The 24,963-nt window shown below is 37.4% G+C and overlaps 1 protein-coding gene across 1 annotated transcript; it reads right to left on the bottom strand.

The window, feature by feature from the left end:
- Positions 1–9,896: 9,896 nt before the first annotated feature.
- LOC145121374 (peptidase uncH-like) lies at positions 9,897–23,261 on the bottom strand. Its single transcript, XM_079057130.1, has 19 exons — positions 22,959–23,261; positions 22,587–22,873; positions 22,447–22,518; positions 22,275–22,370; positions 17,590–17,641; positions 17,370–17,452; positions 17,198–17,253; positions 16,993–17,123; positions 16,819–16,909; positions 16,669–16,734; positions 11,743–11,965; positions 11,559–11,660; positions 11,384–11,469; positions 11,154–11,276; positions 10,952–11,021; positions 10,753–10,844; positions 10,566–10,670; positions 10,368–10,483; positions 9,897–10,286 (listed from the first exon to the last, which is right to left on the bottom strand). Exons 1-18 carry the CDS (start codon positions 23,129–23,131, stop codon positions 10,370–10,372), a joined length of 2,022 nt encoding a protein of 673 aa, XP_078913256.1. The 5' UTR covers positions 23,132–23,261; the 3' UTR covers positions 9,897–10,286; positions 10,368–10,369.
- Between the last annotated feature and the right edge of the window lie 1,702 nt (positions 23,262–24,963).

The following is a 24,963-nucleotide window of genomic DNA, read 5'->3' as shown; positions in this document are numbered from 1 at the left end:
AATAAAAACTCATAAATGGTCCATGTGTAGTGAAATTACGAAAATGTCCTTCATTTAACGGCCAAAAGCTAACGGAGTTAGCAAAAAGGACCAAACATCAAAAGTTTTGAAAGCACAGGGACCATCTATGATGTTTTTAAACCACAGGGACTAAACTTCAGATTTGGGGAAAACACATGGACCATTTATGATGTTTTTTCTTTTTTTAAATTTAAAAGATAAAAAACATTTACATTATAATAAATCATTATTTTTCTTATTCTCTTATAAATTCAAAGTTCTTAAATATTTTAACCTTTATATTTAACATTTTTTTTAAATTAACTCATGTAATATATGGGTCTCACAACTAGTTGATATTAAACTAAGGACAAGAGTGTGTTCCTGATGGGAATATGGGAAAGTTTATCAAAGGAAGTCTAGAAGCATCTAGCATTTATCTTTATTATTAAGTCTTTATTTTAAATTAGGATAAAGTCTTTACATTTTTAGTATGAGTCAATCATTAGGAAAGATTTTTCTTTTTATTTATTATTTAAGGTTGTAAAAATCGTTCGACAGTAGCTCGGCAGTTGACTGATGATAAGCGATTAATCGGACATGGCAGAGATTAATCGGAGACCCTAAATTATTAATAAAATGTAAAAATTAAATATTTGAAAATTTAAAATTTTGAAATATTGAAGTTTTGAAAATTTTAGTATAATATTTTAAAATTTGAAAACTTACAAATTTGAAAATTTAAAATTTTGGTGTAATATTTGAAAATTAAAAATTTTGATTTTTTTTATATTTCTCTCCTATGACCGCCGAGGCCGCCAAGGACCGCCAAAATCGAGTTTGACCGTTTTTGACCAATTTCCGTCAAGCACCCTAATTGTAATCGGTTCAAGGCCGTCAAACGATTAATCGGCCGTCAATGCTGATTTCTGCAACACTGTTATTATTATTAAAGGAGGGGTCTGTTTTGGTGTGTTTAATCCCTATTCAAGGGCTAGTCGATTGAAATAAAAAACATACATGCTTTGAGTTTTTAAACTTAGTTTAGCTTCTCAGTTTTAATCAGTTTTATTTAAGATTGGTCTCCTAGAAGGGAGGCAAAGCTAGCTTAGATAATAGCACCTACAGGCTTTAACACTTACATTGGTCCAATCACAAGATCTTGATCTCAGGTCATAACAGGTTTGGTATCAGAGCCCCTCGTGATGTCCACTTGAACAGAAGATTTTGATGAAGAAACTAGAGGCGTTCATAATCCAGCAAACGCAAAACACTAATGAATTAAATGTTGTTGTTGAAACCTTGCAGACCAAGCAAACATCGTTGAAGGAAGGGTTGTTGACACAAAGACAAAAAATTGTGACAAACATGTTAGGTCAGAGGGGAATGAGGAGGAAAGCGTAGAATAGGAAGTTAACATGGAACGGTTTAAAGACCCCCACAAATAGGTCCGGGGAAGAGGAAGAGGGATAGGTCTTGGTGGCAATACAAACGCCAAGGGATAGACAACATCAATGGTAGGTGGTCGAGGCAATGGTTTTTTTGGGGAACCATCTTTCGAGGTAGGAAGAGGAACAAGGAAGAGTTACAACTTCTGGCGATTGAAGGAACCACAATCGTTCAAGCATAATTGGTACTCACCCAAATTTGAAGGATTCAATCATCAGGAACTGGAGCCACCCAAGATATGGGATGACTCCGAGGATTCAGGATACCGAGACAGCCGGGTACTGAGGTTTACTAAGATGGAATTTCCAACTTATGACGGGAAAGGTGACCTGATCGAATGGATCCAAAAGTGTGAAGATTTCTTTGAAGAACAACAAACCCCACCATATGCATGGGTGCAACAAGCCACCTTCTCTCTACAAGGGCAGGCCAGTTTGTGGTATCATAATCTCAGAAGAATGAGGACTCACCTAAGCTGGGGCGAATTCTCAGATTAAAATTAGGTTCGGGTCACCAATGAGCATGAACCCACTTGGAGAGTTAACCTGTTTGCGCCAGGAAGGAACTATAGAAGTCTATTGTGCAAATTTTAAGTCTCTTTTAGGCCAAACAACAGGAGTAACACACGAATAGAGCATTTGGCAATTTTTGTGTGGGTCTGCGTAGCGTTGTACGATATGAGATAGAGTTTGTGAGACCCATTACTCTTTTAGGCCAAATAGCAGGAGTAACACATGCGTTGGTTTTTTCGATGATACTCTAATCTATAGTCGATCTTTAACATAACATTTGATTCATTTGAAATCGGTTTTTACCCTCCTTCGGAACCATCACTTATTTTTTTTTAAATCAAAATGTTCTATTGGTCGTAAGGAAGTGGATTACTTAGGTCACATGATTAATAAAGGAGTGACAGTTGAGAAAAATAAGATTAGGATTGGCCAAAACCGCACAATGTTCGTACTCTACATAGGTTTCTGGGGTTGACCGGCTGCTACAGGAAGTTCATAAAGGATTACAAGATTATCAAAGGTCCAGTCATCAGTATGCTTCGCAAGAACGGTTTCGAATGGAATCCTGATTCAGAGGCGTCATTTGTAAACTTGAAACAAGCATTATCGGAGTCCCCGATATTGGCATTACCAGACTTCTCAGCCTTATTCATCGTAGAATGTGATGCTTTTGAAAATGGAATTGGTGTAATTCTTCAACAAAATGCACACCCCCATCGCATTTTTCAGCCATCAATTGGATGACCGCTACCATAAATTACCAGCTTACGAACGTGAATTAATTGGCTTAGCTAAAACCGTGGCTCATTGAAGATCGTACTTGTCGGGATGACATTTCTTAATAAAAATTGATCATTATAGTTTAAAATTTTTGCTATAAAAATGCCTCGCAACTTCTCCACAACAACATTGGGTAAGGAAACTATCGGGTTTTGACATCACGGTTGAATACCGAGCCAAAACTTTAAATCGGGCGGTTGATGCACTCTCTCGTCGGGATGAAGATCAACCATAAGGAAATTTGTTTATGAATTCAATAGTTAAAGCCGAAATTCTCAATGTATAACGCAACGAAATCAAACATGACGAGGCCTTACGCGAATTCAGAGAACGCATCACAAGTGGATGACCGTTGTCATAAATTACCAGCTTACGAACGTGAATTAATTGGCTTAGCTAAAGTCGTGGCTCATTGGAGACCATACTTGTCGGGATGACACTTGTTAATAAAAATTGATCATTATACTTAAAAATTTCTGCTATAACAATGCCTCACAACTTCTCCACAGCAGCACTGGGTAAGCAAACTATCGGTTTTTGACATCACGGTTTAATATCGAGTCGGAAGTTTAAACCGGGGGGCTGATGCACTCTCTCGTTGAGATGAAAATCAACCACAAGGCAATTTATTTTTGATTTCAACAGTTAAAGCCGAAATTCTCAATGTATTACGCAACGAAATCAAACATGACGAGGCCTTACGCGAATTCAGAGATCGCATCACAAGTGGGGGTAAGAGTGACAAGTGTCAGTTTCACAATGGTCTCATCTTGTATCATGGGAGAGTATATTTACAATCTGACTCAATCTTGGTGGAAACGGTAATTTCAAGTGTTCATGATATGGCCCACAAAGGTACTAAAAAAACCATGGTACGGGTTCGACACGATTTATACTAGAAGGTTTGGAAAACATCTATATAAGAATATGTGCGAAATCGTATGGTTTGTCAGCGAAATAAATAAGAAACACTATAGCCTGCTGGCTTGCTTCAGCCATTACCGATTCCCATCACGGTCTGGGTGGATATCTTTATGGATTTTGTTGAAGCCCTTCCCAAGGTATCAGGGAAGTCGGTTTTCTTGGTGGTTGTCGACCGGTTTTCCAAATATGTCGGTCGGGGGTGTGACAATCAACAAGATTAGTTTCTGTTACTTGAATATTAATTTTCATTAGCAATTTTGGTTTTTATGGTTATTATTCAAATAAATTTAAATACAAGTGTTGTTAACTAGTATTTAAAAGAGCTAATTGTTACTTGGAGGGTACATAATTTATTTGAAATGATTTATGGAGTAATAGAATAAATATAATCCATTTAATTAGTGTAAATGGTGTTGATGGACTAAAATGTCATAAATAGAAATTTTGGAATGTACATTTATTATGATTACGAGTGTTTAGGATTAAACCATAGGAGTATAGGGACTTTTTTGGAAAAGTGCATATAAACCCCCAATAGGTTGGATCAATGGGTTTTTAAGAAGAGTAAAGGATACGCTTGTTTTTATTGGTCACGATAACATTAAGGGTCGATCTCAAGTTTATCGGTTCATGTACGGCTTAAAAAGCTAATCCAATCAATCCTTGGGCTATTGATTTCGCTGATCAGCAAGGAAGAAAAAAACGAGAGATTACGAGGGAGGAAAGGCAACAAACCGAGAAGAAAATAGGGAGAGGGAAGAAGGGGCTGACATTGTTGATCATTCAAGGAGTTTTGGAGCTATGAAATCAATCCCAATCTTCGTAAAACCCTATACTTCTTCTTTTTCTGAGGTTTTCATATCAATTTATTGAGAATTGGTTGAGTTGGTGAAGTCAATTTGGTTTCTCTTTGGTGTTATTGATCATGCATCTTTCTACCTTCAAAACTTATGATTTTATATGATCAAATTTCAGCCACTTTGGTTGTGTTTTTAGTGGATTATGGTTGTCAAAATATTTTTAATAACACCTTCAAATGTGTGACTAATGATGTGTAAGAATTGCTCAAATCATGGAATCAACGTTTTCCTTTTTGTTTCCAGAATTCATGCTTCTTTCTATCTTAATTCGAGTGATTTCATGTGTGGAAAGGGCATTTTTTACAAAGGCGAGTCAGTCATTGTGGTTATTTTGAGTACTTGTTAGGAATTCAATATCTTAAAGGGATTGGAATGAACCTAGGTTATATAGGTTACATGTACCCAAATTATGAATGAAATGTTGATGTGAATGATGTTTCTCTCATGCTATACTTTTTATTTGCTATTTTGATGTAAGGGGTGTGATAGGTCCATGATAGAAAGAGGAATTTGTGTTGATTGTGTGTGATATTTTCATGCAATAATTTTTTGGTAATATTTGCTTATGTTGGCTAGGACAATGCATACTAGTTATATAATATGCCTTAATGATGAAGTGATAATATGAGCATGATTATATATAAGATGTAAAATACCTTAACTTGTAATACTTTGTTGCATGTTTACATATGTAACACCCCAAAAACATGGATAAAAATTTTCATTTTTTAATTAAACGAAAACCATCAAGTATTCATAATAATCTCAAACAAAGTATGTCAAATAAGAGTAATTATCAGAGTACAAATCCAAAATCACAAAGAAAATGCAGAACATGGGTAGATGGGCTGTAATCATGTCGTGCCCTTTCCTTTTGTACTGTAAGTACCTGAAACCATAAACATAACTGTAAGCACAAAGCTTAGTGAGCTTTCCCAAAATACCACATACAGTAAACATACACATATAATAGCACTGTAACGTCCTAAAATTTCAAGGTAAAAATTTCGTTTTTAATTTAACCATAACACCAATTATCTTTTATCCAAACATTCAAAAGTATTTTATAATAAAACAATTATCAAAGTACAATCCCACGATCATAAAATTGCGAAAACATAGGTGGATGCAGTACAGTCATGCCGGGCCCTTCCATTTTGTACAAGAAGTAACTGAAACCATAAACAATAAGCCGTAAGCACAAAGCTTAGTGAGTTCCCAAAATACCACATACCATACATACAATAGAGAATGCTATGTGCCAACCATAGTCTTGCCATCATGCCACAAGTCGTATCATGGTCTTTCCTTGCCAGGCCGGTGGCCAATACCCTGGGTCTTACGGACAAGTGCCAGGATCCACCTCCTAGTCTTCCATGCAAGTATCACAAAAACAACTAGCATACTACCTATACACACATACATACAAATCTACCTATCTGCCAGGGTTCATTCCCTACTCTTGCATACAATTTGTCAGGAGCCATCTCCGGTTCTTTCATACATATGCCAAGGACCACCCCATGGTCTTCCTAAAATACATAAGCGAATGGGCCGGCATTGGTTTCTTCGACCCATAGTATAGTGAGAAGACTCACCCCAAGCTGTCAAATATCTAATATAAAAGCTCGGACTACCGAACCGGAAAATCCCCGCGCTAACATCATCAATAATACCAAAATAATAACTGGTCCACAACCCATAGCTGGAATCCAAGTCCGATTGTCCAACACTCAGTGTAAAAGTCCATTTTACCCTTTCCTCTCTTGGCTCAAAATCCGAGGCCCAAACCAATAGCATCAAAAGTCCAATATGGCCCAACTTCCTAATTGGGCCCAAAACCGATCATGGGCCTAATCCAAGAAGGGCTAAATTCCTAAAAGACACCCGAAGCTCCAAATAGGCCCAAGCACAAGAAGGCCCAAAAGCCCAAAATCATATCTCACGTCGTGACCAGTCCTTGGTCACATTGTGAGAGCTCACTCGATCAGATCTCAACTCATCCCGACTCAACCTAACCAACTCATTCAATGAATAACATCTGAGGCGACCTCACGACGTGAACACATATCCTCATGTCTTGACCCTCAACAAGCTCATCAGAAACGGGACCAAACGCTCCTCACATCGTGAGACCTTGTGTCTCATGTTGTGAGAACATTCTGAGGCTAAAAGTCCAACTTTTAAGTCCTTAATCCATTAAGCCTTTGACCTTAATTCTTCCATAGGCTAAAGAGGGATCCAAAGGCCCATAAAAATGATTACTTGATGGACATGCATGCCCCATGCATGTCCTAAACCCATCTAAAGTCAAAATGACTAGAAATGGCCCTATACTCATGCAAGATTCATATATCACAACTAAACTTTAGATCCATAAGATATGATGCTCAAAAGACCCTCAAAGGCCATCAAGTTGCCAACTTTATGGATTTCCTCCATGCAAAATTTCATAATCATGAAGGAAATGAATCTTGGACACCTACAATGGTCTAAAATGTGCACACAATGTTGATGATAAAGCCTATTTGTTGGACCAACACTCTAGAACACCTTCTTCTTCTTCTTCTAGCCACTAAAACACCAAGATGGATCCAAACCCACCAAGAAGGATGAGGCTTAGGATTTTTCTGAGTTGGAGGGAAGTGGAGGCTGAGAAATGAACCCTAAAACCGAATTAAGGGGGCTTAAATATGTGGGAAACACTAAAAGTTTGTGGGCTTCGGCTGTAGCAATCCTCACGTCGTGGGCTCCTATTGCTCACGTCGTGAGCTCAGTCCCTGACAGAAATCTTCATGCATCCCATCTCACGTCGTGAGCGCTTATGTCTCACGTCGTAAGGCTCCTTTTTCTCCAAAACTCAAACTTTTGACTCCTTGAAGCCCCAAATCGATTCGTCCAAGAAAACGGGTGTTACAAGCACATGGTTGTGTCAGGTCCGAATCAACACCATATGACAGCATGTAGTTGTGTCGGGTCCATATCAACCCCCGGTCCGTATCAACCCCCGACTCTATAATGACTCCGAGCCCATATTGGCTCTCTCTCTCTCTCTCTCTATATATATATATATATATATATATATATATATATATATATATATATATCAAACATGTTCACATAATCACACACATCCAACACATGTAAATAAGTCGGCCGGCATTGGTGCCATCGACCCACTAGTGCAGCAAGAAGACTCGCCTTCAAAAGAAGATGACTAAACCGAACACTCGAGCTACTGCTAACACGGCTCCTCATACTAATCATATTCCAAAAAATAACCCTAATTAATTATTAGGGTTCTAACCCATAATAAAAAGTCTAAGTATTCTAATATCCAAATTAAGGGCAAAAGGTCATTTTGCCCTCCCCATTCGGCCCATCCTAAAAGGCCCAACTCATAACGGTCCAAAGCCCAAAAGAAAGTCCCAAATGTTGAATCTGAGTAGTACAACCCATGTACCACCTTGTACGCCCCACGTATAAGCGCCTGATGTGGAAGGAGGGGCGGGGTTGATGTGCAATACGCGCAGCGTACTCCCAACTGTGTCCGACGTACGCACCGATGATCAAGTTCTACTATTAAGACCTTAATGCCTTAAGACCTAACGTCCAAATTCAGATATGAGCTTAATAAAACACCTAAGGCCATAAAGTTGCAAGCTTTATGCCTTTGCATGGCTATAAGGAACCCAACATCAAAAACCTAACTCATTCAACCATCTACCAGTCCATAACTCTTGCATGGAAGCAAACCAAGATCCAAGCTTGCATTTTTATGACATAAAATACCCTAAAATGTCTGAAAGGACAGCTTAAAGGTTTTGGAGTATTTCATACTCACAAAGGTCTAGGTTTTGAAACAAAAAGAGTAAAAATCTAAGTTTAACTAAGATCTAGAGAGAAATGAATGAAGGTTAGAGCTTTATACCTCCAAAAGGTGCGCAATGAAGAGAAAAGGATGGATCCAAGTACTTGGGAGCAACACCACTTCTTTGATGATCTTCCTTCACAAACAAGAATGTACACAACACACTCAAAAGCTCAAATATGCTCTAAAATGGTTAGGGTTTGCAAGGGGATCGATGTGAGGGGTAGAGACTGATAAGAGGAAATGTTTTCAGGCTATAAGGGTATTTAAATAATGAACAAACCCCGAATATTAGGGTTTAGTCCAAGCCACGTACGCCTAGCGTACTAGTGTACGCCCAGCATACTCGAGCAAGCCCAGGTATGCCCAGCGTACCGGCATGTACGCCCATCATACACATGTTGCCCCCATAAATACAAAAATGCCATTATGGACCACTTTACAAACAATTCGAATACCAAGATGGTAAAAGGTAACTATCTGGAAGGACAAGATGTTACAACATATTGTAAAGTATGGAAGTAATATGACATATAATATTATTAATAGAAATTGAGTATGATTACTTAAAGAGGCTTGTAGTGTAATCCTTATGTGAGGAATTAATAATATAGTATTAATTAAAAAAGAGGAATACACTAACTGGAGCATAAATGGTAGCAACCTAAACTTAGGGGTGTGTACCCTATCTGAATATTTGTGAGGGCCTTATAGGTTGAATGACACCTAAAAGGAAAGCGCTTAAGCCAATAATGATGCCGAGTGATTTTTTTAGACCACCATTCGGGACATGGTCCATAGTTGCAAGGACTGGAGTGATATTGACATAGTGATGACACTTGATAAAATATCATATTTGGGTGGGAAGTTTATAGTGAAAGAAAATAATGAAAAGTACCACTCTCAAACGGCAACACACATACTTTTATTTGCATTGCCAGAGTAGCAAATGCAATACATTAGGGACAATGTTACGGGTGAGAGTCGCGCCTCACTTAGAACATTAGGTCGAGTCGGTCACTTTAGTAGTGAATGAGGTATCTATCTCTTGGGTTAGTGATGGGCCATATATACCTGAGTTGGCATGAAGATGTGATGTCGCTCCGGAGTCTATATACCAATCTACATCTTCTCGGTCTTGTAGAGTCATGGTGCTAAAGGCTTGTTGAAGAGTCGTCTCTTTGATCATTTGTGCCCGGGAACAGAAACCACAGCCATGAATTGGGCTATCCAATGGGTGGAAGCCATTAAAACTTTATGAAAATGGGTTGCATTAACTGAATTGGGCCAAAGGGATTACTGCCGAACGAAATCATTTTGCTGATTGGGCTAATAGGGCCACGTTTGGTGTAGGAAGAAGCCTAACAACATTGTTACAGATTATTTTCCCAAGAATAAACCATCAATATTTAATTACAACATAAGGAAAAGAGCTAGCACAATGTGGGCTAAGTATGCAATGGGCCACAGAACATAATACATCATAAATACTAAATACTCTAAAAAACGATAAATATTTCAAATAAATATAGATAAATAGGTAATTGTTGGAAAACAAGCTTCCGTATTGAAGATGATATTTATAGATGTATTTTTTCCCTCCAAATGAAGTCACTAGCAATCCTACATGGCAAAAATAATAAACCATAAAAATGGATAAGCATTTTGTTTGCTCTGATTTTTGTTATGGTGAAAATATGATATTCTTCTCCGATCTGATTGTCGAGTTGACACATGTGGCAAGAAGTTTGAACAAGTTACAAACAAAAAGCTAATTAACCATTGAAGAGACACTCTTAGACCATGTTTAGTGGTGAATACCAAGTACCAACAACCTTTAACCAAATTCATCCAACAATACCTACCAACAACCGAATTCACTAGTGGGACCTGTTTTAAAAAAATGTCAATCATATTAATACACGTGGCTAACCAATAGATCACAAAAAGTATAAAAATACAAATGCAAACCTCTAGTCGAAGTTATCAATTTTTATGGGTGTGAATTCGTCAGCCACCTTAAAATGTCCCACCAAACGTGAGAAAAACACCATTTGTTGTTCAAGTGTAAATTTAATATTTTCAGCCTGCATGTCACAAGTTAAAAAAAAAATGATGTAATTCATGATTTTTAAAACAATTTTATGATCATTATTTTTTTTAATCTACCATGCGAAAACCATGTTGTTCTCCTTCATATTCCACAAGTGCAACAGGCAATCCTTTTGATTTCAAGGCTTTGTAGATTTTCTTTGCTTGCTCTGGGGATACAACCTACAACACAAATTATATGGAAAAAATAATAATATCCTAAATTTTTTTACAAAAATAAATTCAGAAATGCATTGGATATTACCTTGTCTTCTAATCCTTGAAAGAGTATGATAGGGCAAGAAAACTGATCAACATAATTAATAGGAGAGCTCTCAAAGAAATCTTTTTCACTCCCTGTTGCAATTTAGTAGATATTCAATTTATATAACTCTTGTACAAAAGTATATATATATTTTTTTTACCAAATGTGCACAAATGCTTTTATAAGTTTAGATATTTACCAACAAGATTATCTATGTAGTAGGATTCAAACTTGGGAATTTCTTCTTTCAACGACTTCAAGTCAGCTATCTGTTTGTGACCATAACATGACTTTTAGTAATAATACGATGAAATTAAGGTAGAAAGCTATAATAAATCAATAAATGAAAGTTTTTTGCATTTAACCCTATAACATAAATACATAATGACATGAATACTTACACCATACAAAGAAGATCCAGCCTTGAATGTATTCTTGAAAGCAAGTGTAGCCAATGTTGTGTAACCACCAGCAGACTCCCCCGTGATGCAAAGTCTTTCACCATCTACCTTTCCATTGTCTACCTGTAAAAAAGAAATACAAACAATACAAAAAAATATATATATCAGAAAAATTAACACGTATGACTTATAAATAATATATTTATTAACTTATGGGAGAAAAAAATCACCAAAAATTGAGCACAACTGCAAGAGTCGTTGACATCAACTATACCCCATTGCTTCAAAAGTCTTTCACGAAACTTTCGACCATAACCTTCAAATCAATGATCATTTACATTTTAGGGTTTAAGGTTTAGGGTTTAGGGATTAGGGATTAGGGTTTAGGGTTAAGTTAAAACATACCGGTGCTTCCACCATAATTCACATCTACAAAAGCCCAACCACGACTAGTCCAAAATTGAATATTTAGATTCAAGATTCCATGTGCTTCATCTGTAGGTCCTCCTGTTGCAGAATTTGAAATATAAAACCGTATATACATATATGACAATATGATTGTAAGAAAAAAAAAGAATATAATAATTACCATGAGTCTGCAATAGCAATGGTGGTTTTTCTTCTTGACTCGCTTGATACTTTGGATTTGTGGGGGGATAATAGTACGCATACGCCTTCTCACCAGAAAATTGTGTTGGAAATTCAATAAACTCTGGAGTGCTAAAATAGGACTTGTAATTTGAACTTGTAGGTGAAGAAGACCAAACAATCTTGAAATCCACGACTTTTGATGCTTGATCATCTAAAGTCACCTGTCACACGTAATAAAATTTTGTTTAGGATCAAATTTGAATATGATATTTAATAGTATTAATTAGTTTGCCATTGTTGACGCATGAGACCTTTTGTGTCCCCACATTTAGTTCTTCATCTGTTTTAACTCTTTCATTTAAAGTTTTGCATCAGTTAAAAAGATGTTAGGTTGTAAGAGACCTCTGAAATACTTCACATCGACTATAAATATTGTTCCTGTTCAGTTTGGTGTTATCATCATTTCATGAAATAAAAAGAACAAAGCTTTCCTCTCTGTTTTTACCCTTCTTAGAATTATCTATTTCTAACAAGTGATATCAGAGCAACAAGGATCTTAAGGACCAGAAAATCAATCCAGTTTGCAAGAATGGCCGGTACATCTGCAATAACATTCTCTACACCAGCACCTCCTGTCTTTGATGGAGAAAATTATGAATACTGGTGCATTAAAATGAAGCTCTTCTTAAAAGCGAACGCACTATGGGAGATAGTGGAAACTGGCTTTCAACAAAAAGCTGAAGGAGTCCAGTATACAGAAGCTCAATTACAGCAGTTGAAGGAAGATGAGCTTAAAGACGCCAAAGCTTTGTCCTATATACTTAACGCTGTCACACACACCATATTTCCCAGAATTATACGAGCATTATCTGCAAAATCAGCATGACAATCCCTTGAGGAGGAGTTTCAAGGGGATGAGAGAGTAAGAACCGCTCGCCTAAATTATCTAAGAAAAGATTTTGAAAATATGAAAATGAAGGAGAATGAAGATACAAAGGTTTACACTTCTAGATTACTTGAAGTTGTAAACCAAATGAAAACTTACGGAGAAGACATCTCTGATGCAAGAATTGTGCAAAAAATTCTTGCGACATTGACCAACAGGTACAATACAATCGCCGCTATAATTGAAGAATCAAAGGATTTATCCCAACTAAGCGTTACAGAGCTGATGAGTTCTTTGCAACTACACGATCAAAAACTCAAAAAAGCAACAGAAAGTTCATCCGAAGAAGTCTTCCGGTCCAATGATAAACAAAAGCAATCAGGTCCTAAAAACAACTCTTGGAAGAAGAAAAGTTATGGAGATTCCAGCGAAAATCATAAAAAACAAGCTCCACAATCAAAAGGAAAATTTCCTCCTTGTGGAACTTGTAAGAAGACAAATCATGCAGAAAAAGATTGCTATTTCAAAGGGAAACCTCAATGTCGACATTGCATGAAATATGGTCATGTCGAAAAAGATTGTAGACAAAAGCAAAAGGAGTCCAAGGCAGAAGCGCAATTCTCAAGTACCAACATGGATGAAGATTATTTGTTTTGTGCGCGCCAAGCATCAGCCTCGAGCAACAAGGAAATTTGGTTTATCGACAGCGGCTGCACTAATCATATGACAAATAATTCAAGCATCTTCTGCATGTTGGATTACTCTGTCAAAGTACCGGTGCGTATGGGGAATGGAGTTGTTTCTAAGTCCTTAGGCAAGGGTACTATTGATGTGGAAACAAATGAAGGTACGAAATATATCAATGATGGTCTTCTTGTTCCGGATCTTGCTGAGAATTTTCTTAGCGTGGCTCAAATGATTAAGAACGGATACTCAGTTCTCTTTAAGGATGACCGTTGCACTATAAAAGATCCTGCAAAGAAAAAGATTGTTGAAGTTGTGGTGGAGAATAAAAGCTTCCCCTTGATATGGAAATATCCTTCAGAGAAATTAAACAGAGCTAATATGGAAAGTACCTGGTTGTGGCATAGAAGATATGGGCACTTCAATGTACGTGCATTAAATTACCTACATAAGAAGGGTATGGTTAGGGACTTTCCCTCGATCCATGTTTCAAAAGATGTTTGTGAGCCTTGCCAACTCGGGAAGCAACATAAACTACCATTTCAGAAAGGACAAGCTTGGAGAGCAAAGGGAAAGTTAGACCTCGTGCATACAGATGTATGTGGTCCCCAAAGAACAACATCTCTTAATGGGAACAAATATTTCATCTTGTTCATTGATGATTTCAGTCGGATGACTTGGGTGTATTTCATGAAGGAAAAATCAGAAGTTTTTAGCATTTTCAAGAAGTTTAGAATTCTTGCTGAAACTCAAAGTGGTTGCAAGTTGAAAATGTTGAGATCTGATCGAGGAAAGGAGTATACTGCGGTGGAATTTGATAGATTTTGTGAAGATGAAGGCGTCGAACGACAACTTACAGTCGCGTACACGCCTCAGCAAAATGGAGTTTCCGAAAGAAAGAACAGAACCGTCATGGAAATGGCCAGATGCATACTCGCAGAAAAGAAAATGCCAAAGAAATTTTGGGCGGATGCTGTTTACACAGCCGTATATCTGCTAAATAGACTACCTACTAAGGCGGTTCATGAGAAAACTCCAATTGAAGCCTGGAATGGGAAAATGCCAACAACAAAACATTTAAAAGTATTTGGTTCAGTTTGCTACGTTCACATCCCGTCCCAGAAAAGAAGCAAGCTTGATGAAAAGTCAGAAAAAGGAATCTTTATCTGTTATGACTCAAAGTCAAAAGGTTACAGGATTTATAACCTAAACACCGAGAAGGTCATCGTGAATAGAGACGTGGAAGTGGATGAAGATGCAATCTGGAATTGGGAAGAGGGAAAGCTTGAAAGGAAAATGAATGTAGTCTATGATCCTCCTCATCAACAAAAACCTCAAGAATCATATGAGGTTAACAACAATGATGTGCATTCTGATTCTCATACGCCTCCGTCATCTCCTACACATGCAGACTCACCAACATCGGGTTCAAACTCAAAAAATGCCACAGGTCCTAGAGGTAAAAGATCACTTTCTGATGTATATGAAGACTGTCCAATTATTCACTTAGATGTTGAACAGTGTGAGAGGTGTTTCTTTGCTACTGATGTGCCACACGATTATTCTGAAGCCTCAAAACACAAACAATGGCAAGATGCTATGGAGAACGAAATGAAAATGATAGAGAAAAATGAAACATGGGAGTTGGTCGATAGGCCAAGCGATCGAAAGGTGATTGGCGTGAAATGGGTCTACAAAACTAAGTTAAACCCTGATGGAACTATCAGCAAACACAAGGCTAGATTGGTCGTTAAGGGATACTCACAACAAGCCGGTATAGACTATGGAGACACTTTCGCTCCTGTGGCTAGACATGACACCATAAGGACACTAATTGCATTAGCAGCTCAAGAAAGGTGGAAAATATTTCAACTTGATGTTAAATCTGCATTTCAAAATGGCGAACTTGAGGAAGATATTTACGTCGAGCAACCATATGGATTCATTGTTGAAGGGAAAGAAGAGAAGGTGTGCAAACTGAAAAAAGCTCTCTATGGCCTAAAACAGGCCCCGCGCGCTTGGTACAGTAAAATAGACTCTTATCTCGTTGAGCAAGGCTTTGAGAGAAGCAAAAATGAGCACACTTTGTACATAAAGAAGCAAGGAAAAAATGATTTGCTTATTATATCCCTCTATGTCGATGATCTTCTTGTTACAGGAAATAATTCAAAGATGATCCTTACATTCAAGGAGGAGATGAAGAAGAAGTTCGAGATGACTGACTTGGTTTTAATGAATTACTCTTTTGGCATGGAGGTTCAACAATCAGAAGATGTGATTTTTATTTCCCAAACCAAGTATGCAGAAGATATCCTCAAGAAGTTCAAAATGCAGTGTTCCAAAGCAGTAGCAACACCCCTTGTGGTAAATGAAAAGTTTTCTAGAAATGATGGAAGCAAAAAGATTGATCCTAGACAGTACAGGAGCTTAGTTGGAAGCTTGTTATACTTGACAGCAACACGACCAGATTTAATGTTTTCTGCAAGCATATTGTCAAGGTTTATGAATGAGCCAAGTGAAATTCATATGGGTGCTGCAAAAAGGACTCTAAGATATTTGCGGGGTACTACTGATCATGGAATTCTTTATCAACCATGTTCTGATCCGAAGTTAATTGCTTATTCTGATAGTGACTGGGGTGGTTCCCAAGATGACATGAAAAGCACCTCAGGTTATGCCTTCTCATTTGGCTCGGGAGTGTTTTCGTGGATTTCCAAGAAACAAGAAGTTGTAGCTCAGTCCACTGCAGAGGCTGAATATATTGCAGCTTCAGCTACTGCTAATCAAGTTGTATGGTTGAGGAAGATCTTTGCAGACATGGGATTCAAGCAAGATTATGCTACTGATGTGTTCGTTGACAATAAATCAGCCATTTCCATTTCAAAAAATCCAGTTTGTTTCAGCAAGACAAAACACATGAAGGTCAAGTTCTATGCACTTCGAGATGATCAACAGGAAAAACTTGTGAAGCTTGTCCATTGCCCCTCAGAGTTTCAACTTGCAGATATTCTAACCAAAGCCTTGCCAAAAGGGAAGTTTGAGTTCCTTCGATCCAAACTTGGTGTTACAGCAAAAGTCTCAAGGAGGAGTGTTGACGCATGAGACCTTTTGTGTCCCCACATTTAGTTCTTCACCTGTTTTAACTCTTTCATTTAAAGTTTTGCATCAGTTAAGAAGATGTTAGGTTGTAAGAGACCTCTGAAATACTTCACATCGACTATAAATATTGTTCCTGTTCAGTTTGGTGTTATCATCCTTTCATGAAATAAAAAGAACAAAGCTTTCCTCTCTGTTTTCACCCTTCTTAGAATTATCTATTTCTAACAGCCATTAATTAAAATAATAAAATTCAACCTTAGCTATCGACAATGGATGAACAGCGGATGCCCCCTCAACATATAGGCAGTGTACACCACAAGTCTACAAAAGATATTCAAAATTTAATATTGTATAAATTAAGTAACAAAATTTTGTTAAACTGGAAGGAGAGAATATTTCATTTACAATATTTGTTAGATCTGTGAAAGGAGTTTGAATAACGGATAATGTGTTCTTATTTTTGTCCAAAACTCCAAGATATGACTTTCCTTTCTGCCTGTGGATCACGAATAAATGATTAAATTAACAAGATGTTATTAATTATTATTTATTAATATTTAATATCAATATTATAGTTACTTGTAACTGCATGCAATTAAGTTTTTTTGGTCGTTAATTATCTCATAAGAATTTATTCCAAAAACCCATGATGGTCTTGTGAATTCAGCATCTAATGAATATAAAGGTAACACTGTGTTATCAGATTCAACCTGTTACCAAAAGATAAAGTTAATATTTTAATTTCTATAGACTAAATCCATGATGGAAATCCTATGGAGATTACCCATTTGTGAAGATTCCAAAATCCAAGATTCCTATCAGTGACAAAGAATAATTCTCCTGTAGTAAAACATATGCAACATATGTTAAAAACCCAAAAGTGTAACGAAGCCTATTTCAAATATATAAAATATTTAAAATATATAATAATATTTAAAGAGATATGATTTGCTCACCTTCAGATGACCACTTTGGTTCAGTTGGAGATTCTATTATGGTTGGATCACCCCCCGCTACACATACACGTTTGTACACGTCTCTGCATAATGTCTTTAATTAATATAAGGGAAAATTATGGAAAATAGCAATGTACTTTATTCTTTTTACCAATATAATCAATATTCTTTACTTTTTATCCATAATTAAAAAAAAATTGTAATTACAATATTTTTTTACCCATTTTCGGAGATGTATCCCACCCAAAGTTGGGACCTATCCCATGGCATATATTAGGAAATAATTATCCTTTATGGAAAATATATCCCTGTTGTAATTCTCTCAATATTTCTCTTTTATATCTCCATATTGTTAGGAGATTATTTATGTATTTAAACCATTGTACGTATTGTTTTTCTGCAATCAATAAATTATCCACGGTTCACATGGTATCAGCCTAACTATTCGGTCCTTCCCCTCCCTAACCCTCTTCTGCGATTTCTCCTTGCCGCCATGACCGGTTCTTCTTCTTCTTCTTCTTCTTCTGTTTCCGATGGATCCACCCTCCCTCTTAATACTCTTTTACACATGATTAACATTAAACTTTCTTCCAACAATTATCTATTATGGAAGAACCAGATGATACCCATTTTTTCTTACCAGCACCTCCTCGACCATGTAGATTGCACTCTTCTGCCACCGCCTGAGACTACCACCATTGGTGAAAAATCAATTCCAAACCCTGATTTTTTGGCTTGGAAGGATGCTGATCAGCGTGTTTTGCTTCTCCTTCAGTCTTCCCTAACCGAAGAATCAATGGCTGAGACTCTCGGTCTCTCAACTGCTAGACAGGTATGGTGTGCACTTCAATCTGCCTATCAACACTCTTCTGTGGAACGTATGCATACACTACGTGACTCTCTTCGTCAGCTTCAAAAGGGTTCATCCTCTGTTTCAGAATATGGTCGTAAGTTTAAAGCTCTCTGTGATCAACTTGCTGCTATCGGACATCCGATTAGTGATGATGATAAGTGTCATTGGTTTCTTTGTGGTTTGGGTTCACCGTTTGAGACTTTTTTCACTGCTACAAGGGTTGTCCATCCCCGGTCTACTTTTCAGGATCTTTTATCACAAGAAGAAAGTCATGATCTGTTTCTGCAATCTATTCACAGTGCACCAGCCTCACAAGCTGCTTTTCTTGCTGATAGTCACCGCTCTTCTACCGGCCCTTCACGTGGTTCTCGAGGCAAATCACGTGGTGGTTCTACTTCTGGCGGTCGTGGTCGTAATCGTCGACCACCCCATTGCCAATTATGCAGGAAAGAAGGTCACTACGCATCTTCATGTCCAAATCTGTCTACTTTTGCACAACGTGGACCTGTTTTAGATGCTAACCTAGCATAAGCTTTTTACTCTCAATGCCATGTATCTGAAAACTCTCCGGACTGGTATGTTGACTCTGGGGCAACTGCTCATATGACATCTACTCCAAATGGCCTTTCATCCTCCACACCATACTGAGGTCCTGATCGGGTTATATTCGGCAATGGTAACTCTTTACCAGTTTTATATACTGGAAAATCTTCTATTAATAATAGACTACCTCTTTTAGATGTTTTGGTGGTTCCACATCTCACCAAAAATCTTCTCTCAATAAGTAAACTCACATCCGATTCTCCCGTTGACATATTATTTTCTAGTACGTTCTTTGAAATCCAGGATCGTCAAACTCGGGAGGCATTAGCAAGGGGTAAATGTGAGAATGGCCTTTATATTCTTCAACAAGGGCAAAAGGCATTTATGGCAGCTGTCAATTCACACCATCTTCGAGCTTCATATGAACGATGGCACGGACGTTTGTGTCATGTTTCGTTTGATATTATTTCTTTGTTAAATAAACTTGGACATCTAGTTGTTACTTCTTTATTACCAAAACCAAGTGTTTGTTCATCTTGCCAGTTGTCTAAAACTCATAAATTACCTTTTATGAAAAATCCCAAACGTTCTTCAGATGTCTTGGATATGATTCATTGTGATTTATGGGGACCAGCCCCTATTATCTCAACTGATGGCTACTTATATTATGTGGTATTTATTGATGATTTCTCAAGATTTAGTTGGTTTTATCCTCTTAAGGCCAAGTCAAATTTCTATAATGTATTAGTTGCCTTCTTAACCTTTGTGCATACACAATTCTCTTCCAAGGTTAAATGTTTACAAAGTGATGGTGGTACAGAATTTACTAATCATCGTGTTCAAAAGGTATTACTCGACAATGGCATCAATCATCGCCTTTCTTGTCCGCATACGCCTCAACAAAATGGACGGGCCGAGCGCAAGCGCCGTCATGTGAATGAAACTGGTCTTGCAATGCTTTTTAATGCACATGCACCTGCTTCCTTATGGGTTGATGCATTTACGTCCGCCACATACATCATCAATCGTCTCCCAACACCATTGCTTTCAAAAAAGTCTCCATATGAGATTTTATTCAATCAGGTGCCTTCATATGCAACTTTTCGAACTTTTGGTTGTCGAGTATTCCCTTATCTTCGTAATTATACACGCCACAAACTTTCCCCTGGAAGCGCCTCATGTATCTTTATTGGATATAGTCCAAAATATAAAGGATATCGTTGCCTTGATCCATCTACAAATCGGGTTTATGTTACTCGTCATGCTTAATTTGATGAAGATGTTTTTCCCTTCAGTGGAATTATTCCTCCGGTTGATGACGGTAAGCTTTTATTCTCCAACTTTGATGATTTTTCATTCAAAAACTCCTCACCACTAGAAGTTATAGCTCAGCCCACTCCACCAACCTGTAAACATAAAAAATCCAGCCCATGCACACTTTGTATCCAACCTTCTACCCAACCTAATGTGTCACCCTCCAATCCATCCCATAATTACTCCCCTACCACTCCCTTCCGACACATCTATACTCGTCGTTCTCGCCAAGATGAACCCCAACCACAGCCTGTTGTCGCTACCATACCTGACAACCAACCATCCCCAGTTTCTACTATAGTTCCTAACCCAGCCGACTCTACCACCAACCAGCCTGAATCTGTTATCAGTCCACCTCCTTCATCTGAATCCGTTGCACATTCTTCTTTGCATCCGATGATAACTCGATCACGTGCTGGTATACACAAACCACGACACATTGCAGATATTGCCATCCTTACTTCCAGTCCTTTACATCACGCATTATTTGCTTCAAAAGATCCTAAGGGTTTTAAAACAGCATCTAAACATTCAGAGTGGATAACTGCAATGCGTGAAGAAATGGATGCTTTGCATAATAATCACATGTGGGATCTTGTGCCTCGCCCTAAGAATTCAAATGTCGTGGGATCTAAATGGGTTTATAGGACAAAATATAAATCTGATGGTTCAGTTGATCGTTACAAGGCTCGGTTGGTTGCACAAGGATTTACTCAGGTTCCGGGGTTAGATTATTCCCTCACTTTCAGTCCCGTTGTCAAGGCTTCCACTGTTCGAATCGTTTTGGCTTTAGCTACTATCCATCAATGGCATCTACATCAGTTAGATGTCAAAAATGCCTTCTTAAATGGAGATCATACTGAAACCGTTTTTATGGAACAGCCCCCAGGTTTCATTAACTCTCGTGTTCATGACTATGTATGTTGTCTTAAAAAAGCTTTATACGGCCTAAAACAAGCACCACGTGCTTGGTTTCTAAGACTTAGCAATTTTCTTGTTCACATTGGTTTCACATGTAGCCGTGCAGACCCATCTTTATTCGTCTACAAGCGCGAATCATGTCTCATCTATCTCCTCGTTTATGTAGATGATATCATTCTCACCGGGAATCACGAGTCAACCATTAAACAATTTATCACTCGTCTTCACAGAGAGTTTGCTATCAAAGATTTGGGACAACTTAACTACTTCTTGGGACTTGAAGTGACCTACACCGACTCTGGTCTTTTTCTAAGTCAAGCAAAGTATGCCCATGATGTTCTTGCTAGAGCAGAGCTCCTTGATGCCAAACCTGTTGGCACACCGTTGACACTTGGCGATATCTTTAACTCTCAAGGCACTCTATTCCACGACCCTACTCTTTATAGGTCTCTTGTTGGAGCTCTTCAGTATCTCACGATTACCAGACCGGACATTTCCTACGCGGTTAATCAGGCAAGTCAGTTTCTACAATCTCCAACTACCTCTCACTTTCAATTAGTGAAACGCATCCTTCGTTATGTGAAAGGTACTCTATCCTACGGGCTTACCTTTGATAAGCCATCTACCACCAGGTTGGTGGGATATTCGGACGCAGATTGGGCACGATGTATAGAAACTCGTCGATCTACCTATGGCTATTCAATTTATTTGGGTGGAAATCTTGTTTCTTGGAGTGCAAAGAAACAGCCCACAGTCTCACGTTCTAGTTGTGAATCAGAATATCGGGCAATGGCAAACACCGCCGCTGAAATCATTTGGATTACTCACCTTCTTCGTGAACTTCATGCTCTGCCACCCGATCGTCCGACTATTCTTTGTGACAACAAAAGTGCTCTCTTTCTTAGTCAAAATCCGGTGTCCCACAAACGAGCCAAGCACATCGATATTGACTATCATTTTATTCGTGAACTTGTCTCATCAGGGAAATTATACACTAAGTTCGTGCCAACCAAGCTCTAGGTTGCGGATATCTTCACCAAGGGATTATCTCGCCCTCTGTTTGAATTCTTTCGTGGAAGACTACGAGTTGGTCCCCCACCTGTTCGCTTGAAGGGGGTATTAGGAAATAATTCTCCTTTATGGAAAATATATCCCTGTTGTAATTCTCTCAATATTTCCCTTTTATATCTCCATATTGTTAGGAGATTATTTATGTATTTAAACCGTTGTACGTTTTTCTGCAATCAATAAATTATCCACGGTTCATAGCATATTAGGGTGGCTCCACTCAATCCACGCTATTCTTTTTCCCTCATGATCTAATCTGGGAAATGCATAGAAATCATTTCCACCTACTAATACTATTGGATCTGCATATCACATGATGGAAACCATTGTTAATGTCTAAATGAGTTTATAAATTGAAAATGCATACATCAACTATACCTCGAATAGTTTCATCATTGAGTTCAAGTGATACAATAGTTGCTACAGAGTTTTTGCTACTTTCTCTTCGATCTGCCATGAAGCCAGAATTCATAAAGATGACCAATGATTGATAAAATTACATGGCAATAATGAAGTACCTTCTCTAATGGTGACATAGCGATTAAACCTTTTGTCAAAAACTCCATCCGCATAGCAGACTAGAGGTTCGCCATAATCAGGGGTAAGTGCTACAGGTGAAGAAGGAGAACGAATAGATTGCTTGTAGAGTCTTTGATCTTTGTAATTCGAGAAAATTACAGTATCGCCTGAAACAGAGAAATCACCACCACCATAATCTTGAGCAACTGTGCGAACTGAGAAGTCAATCGGCGTTATATCGGAAGCTTCATCTTCATCAGCACCTCCTCTAACTATAACCGAGCGACTGAAACGAAGAAGACTAAATGGAATCAAAAAGGGGTTTGTGTTAAATTAAACTTACTGTCTTACTGATGAACTTGATAATATACCCGGATTCAGTGGGGCGTGATTCGAGCCAGAAGAGGTGGCCGAGAGAGTCGACGGCGGTGCCTCCGAGAGTCTTGCCAGCGCCGGAAACGATGTCGGAGGTGATAGGGGACGACCAGGAACCGTAGGGTGCGGTGAGTTTTTGCTGCGGTGGTGGAGCTGAAGAAGCCGACATTGATGTGTTCTAGCAGAGTAAGGGGGGCAGTAAAGTTGACCGATGAGAATGGTTGTGGACCAAATGCGGCGGCGAGTGGTGGCAGATGATGCAGGAGAAATCAAGGCGCAGTCGTACGGATATCTACCGTTCTATCCTTTTAAAGTATATTAAACACCACTTACTTCCCACGTGCATCAAACTTTGTAAATGTCTTTAAAACTAATTAAACATTTACTATTAAATTATATCAAGTGGGTGTTTGGTTACATCGAGGGTAAGGATTTATTTACGAGAAAAATATAAAAATGATTAATTTCTCAATGTGATTTTTAAGTTTAGGCGATAAGTTTATATTAAAATAGCCACCAATTATGTCATACCTAGTTACCTACTAAATCATGTAATGGGCCGATGAATGGTCAAACATACATGCGATACTAGGAAAAATGGGGCAATTGTCCGGTACTGTGTTCCATTCTCTCTTTTAAGTTGAAAAAAAATTCATTTGTCATTTTTAATGTATAAATTTATGTTATTGTAGATAAATTTTTAATAAATATGGTTGAAGACGTATTGTAAGTTTTTATTTAATGTATTTTTATGCGTTTTAAAAGTTTTCTTTTGCATTATATTATGATTACCAGAGAAAACTACATGCAAAAAAAAGAAGTTTCACATGTGGCGCCTCAAAAAAAAATGTCAGACTACGAAAAAAAAATGGTCCGGTTTTTTTTACCGGTCTGGCCCGGCCGGTTCCTGGTAAAACCGGTTTTGGACTGGCTTATTTTAAGAAAAAATTGTATACTGTAAAATTTTTTAAACAAGCACATCTCATTAGTTTTAAATCGGATTGACATGCTGTTTTTTCCAACGTGTAATTTAGAGTTGATAGATGATTTTAGACTATAATTTTGTTGTTTTTGGTGTTATATTCAATGATTTACAATCCTTCAAAGATGAGATATCAAAGCTGAAATATTTGAGTTTTTCATAAAAAATTTAAACTTTTGTATTCTGTGAAGTTCTTTAAACAAGCATATCTCATTCATTTTAAGTCGGATTGACATGCAGTTTTTTTCAATGTGTAATTTAGAATTTGTAGATGATTTTAGACTATAATTTTGTTGTTTTTTGTGTTATATTAGATGAGTTACAATCCTTCAAAGATTAGATATTAAAGCTAAAATATTTCAGCTTTTCAACAAGAAATTTAAATTTTTATATTCTGTGAATTTTTTTTTAAAAAAATATCTCATTCGTTTTAAGTCGAATTGGCATTCGGTTTTTTACAACATGTAATTTAGAATTTGTGGATGATTTTAAACTATAATCTTGTTGTTTTTGGTGTTATATTCGATGAGTTACAATTTTTCAAACATGAGATATCAAAGCTGAAACATTTCAGCTTTTCAGCAAAAAATTTTAACTTTTATATTCTGTGAAATTTTTTAAACAAGCATATATCTTATTTGTTTTAAGTCGAATTGACATGTAGTTTTTTCCAGCATGTAATTTATAGTTGGTAGATGAGTTTAGACTATAGTTTTGTTGTTTTTTGTGTTATATTCAATGAATTACAATCCTTCAAACAAATGGTATAAAGTATAAACAATCAAAGTTTGGCCGGTCCAAATGGCACAAGAAACGAAAACATATTCATTTTTACAAGTTGTACCGCATCAAACCCAAAAAATATTCATTTTAACGAGTTGTAACGTATCAAACCCAGCATCATTGAAACATCCGTCACTTAAGGTATTATTTATTTTAAATATTTATTATTTGTTGTTGGGCTATGAATTGGATAATGGATTATTGAGTTGGACCTTAGTAAGTGGGCCGTGAAGTTG

This window comes from Lactuca virosa, chromosome 6 (genome assembly GCF_052849685.1).
Source record: "Lactuca virosa cultivar CGN04683 chromosome 6, Lactuca_virosa_CGN04683_v6, whole genome shotgun sequence".
In the NCBI taxonomy this organism is placed as follows: Eukaryota; Viridiplantae; Streptophyta; class Magnoliopsida; order Asterales; family Asteraceae; genus Lactuca; species Lactuca virosa.
The sequence above is the reverse complement of the archived record's forward strand: the minus strand, read 5'-3'. Positions and strand labels throughout refer to the sequence as shown.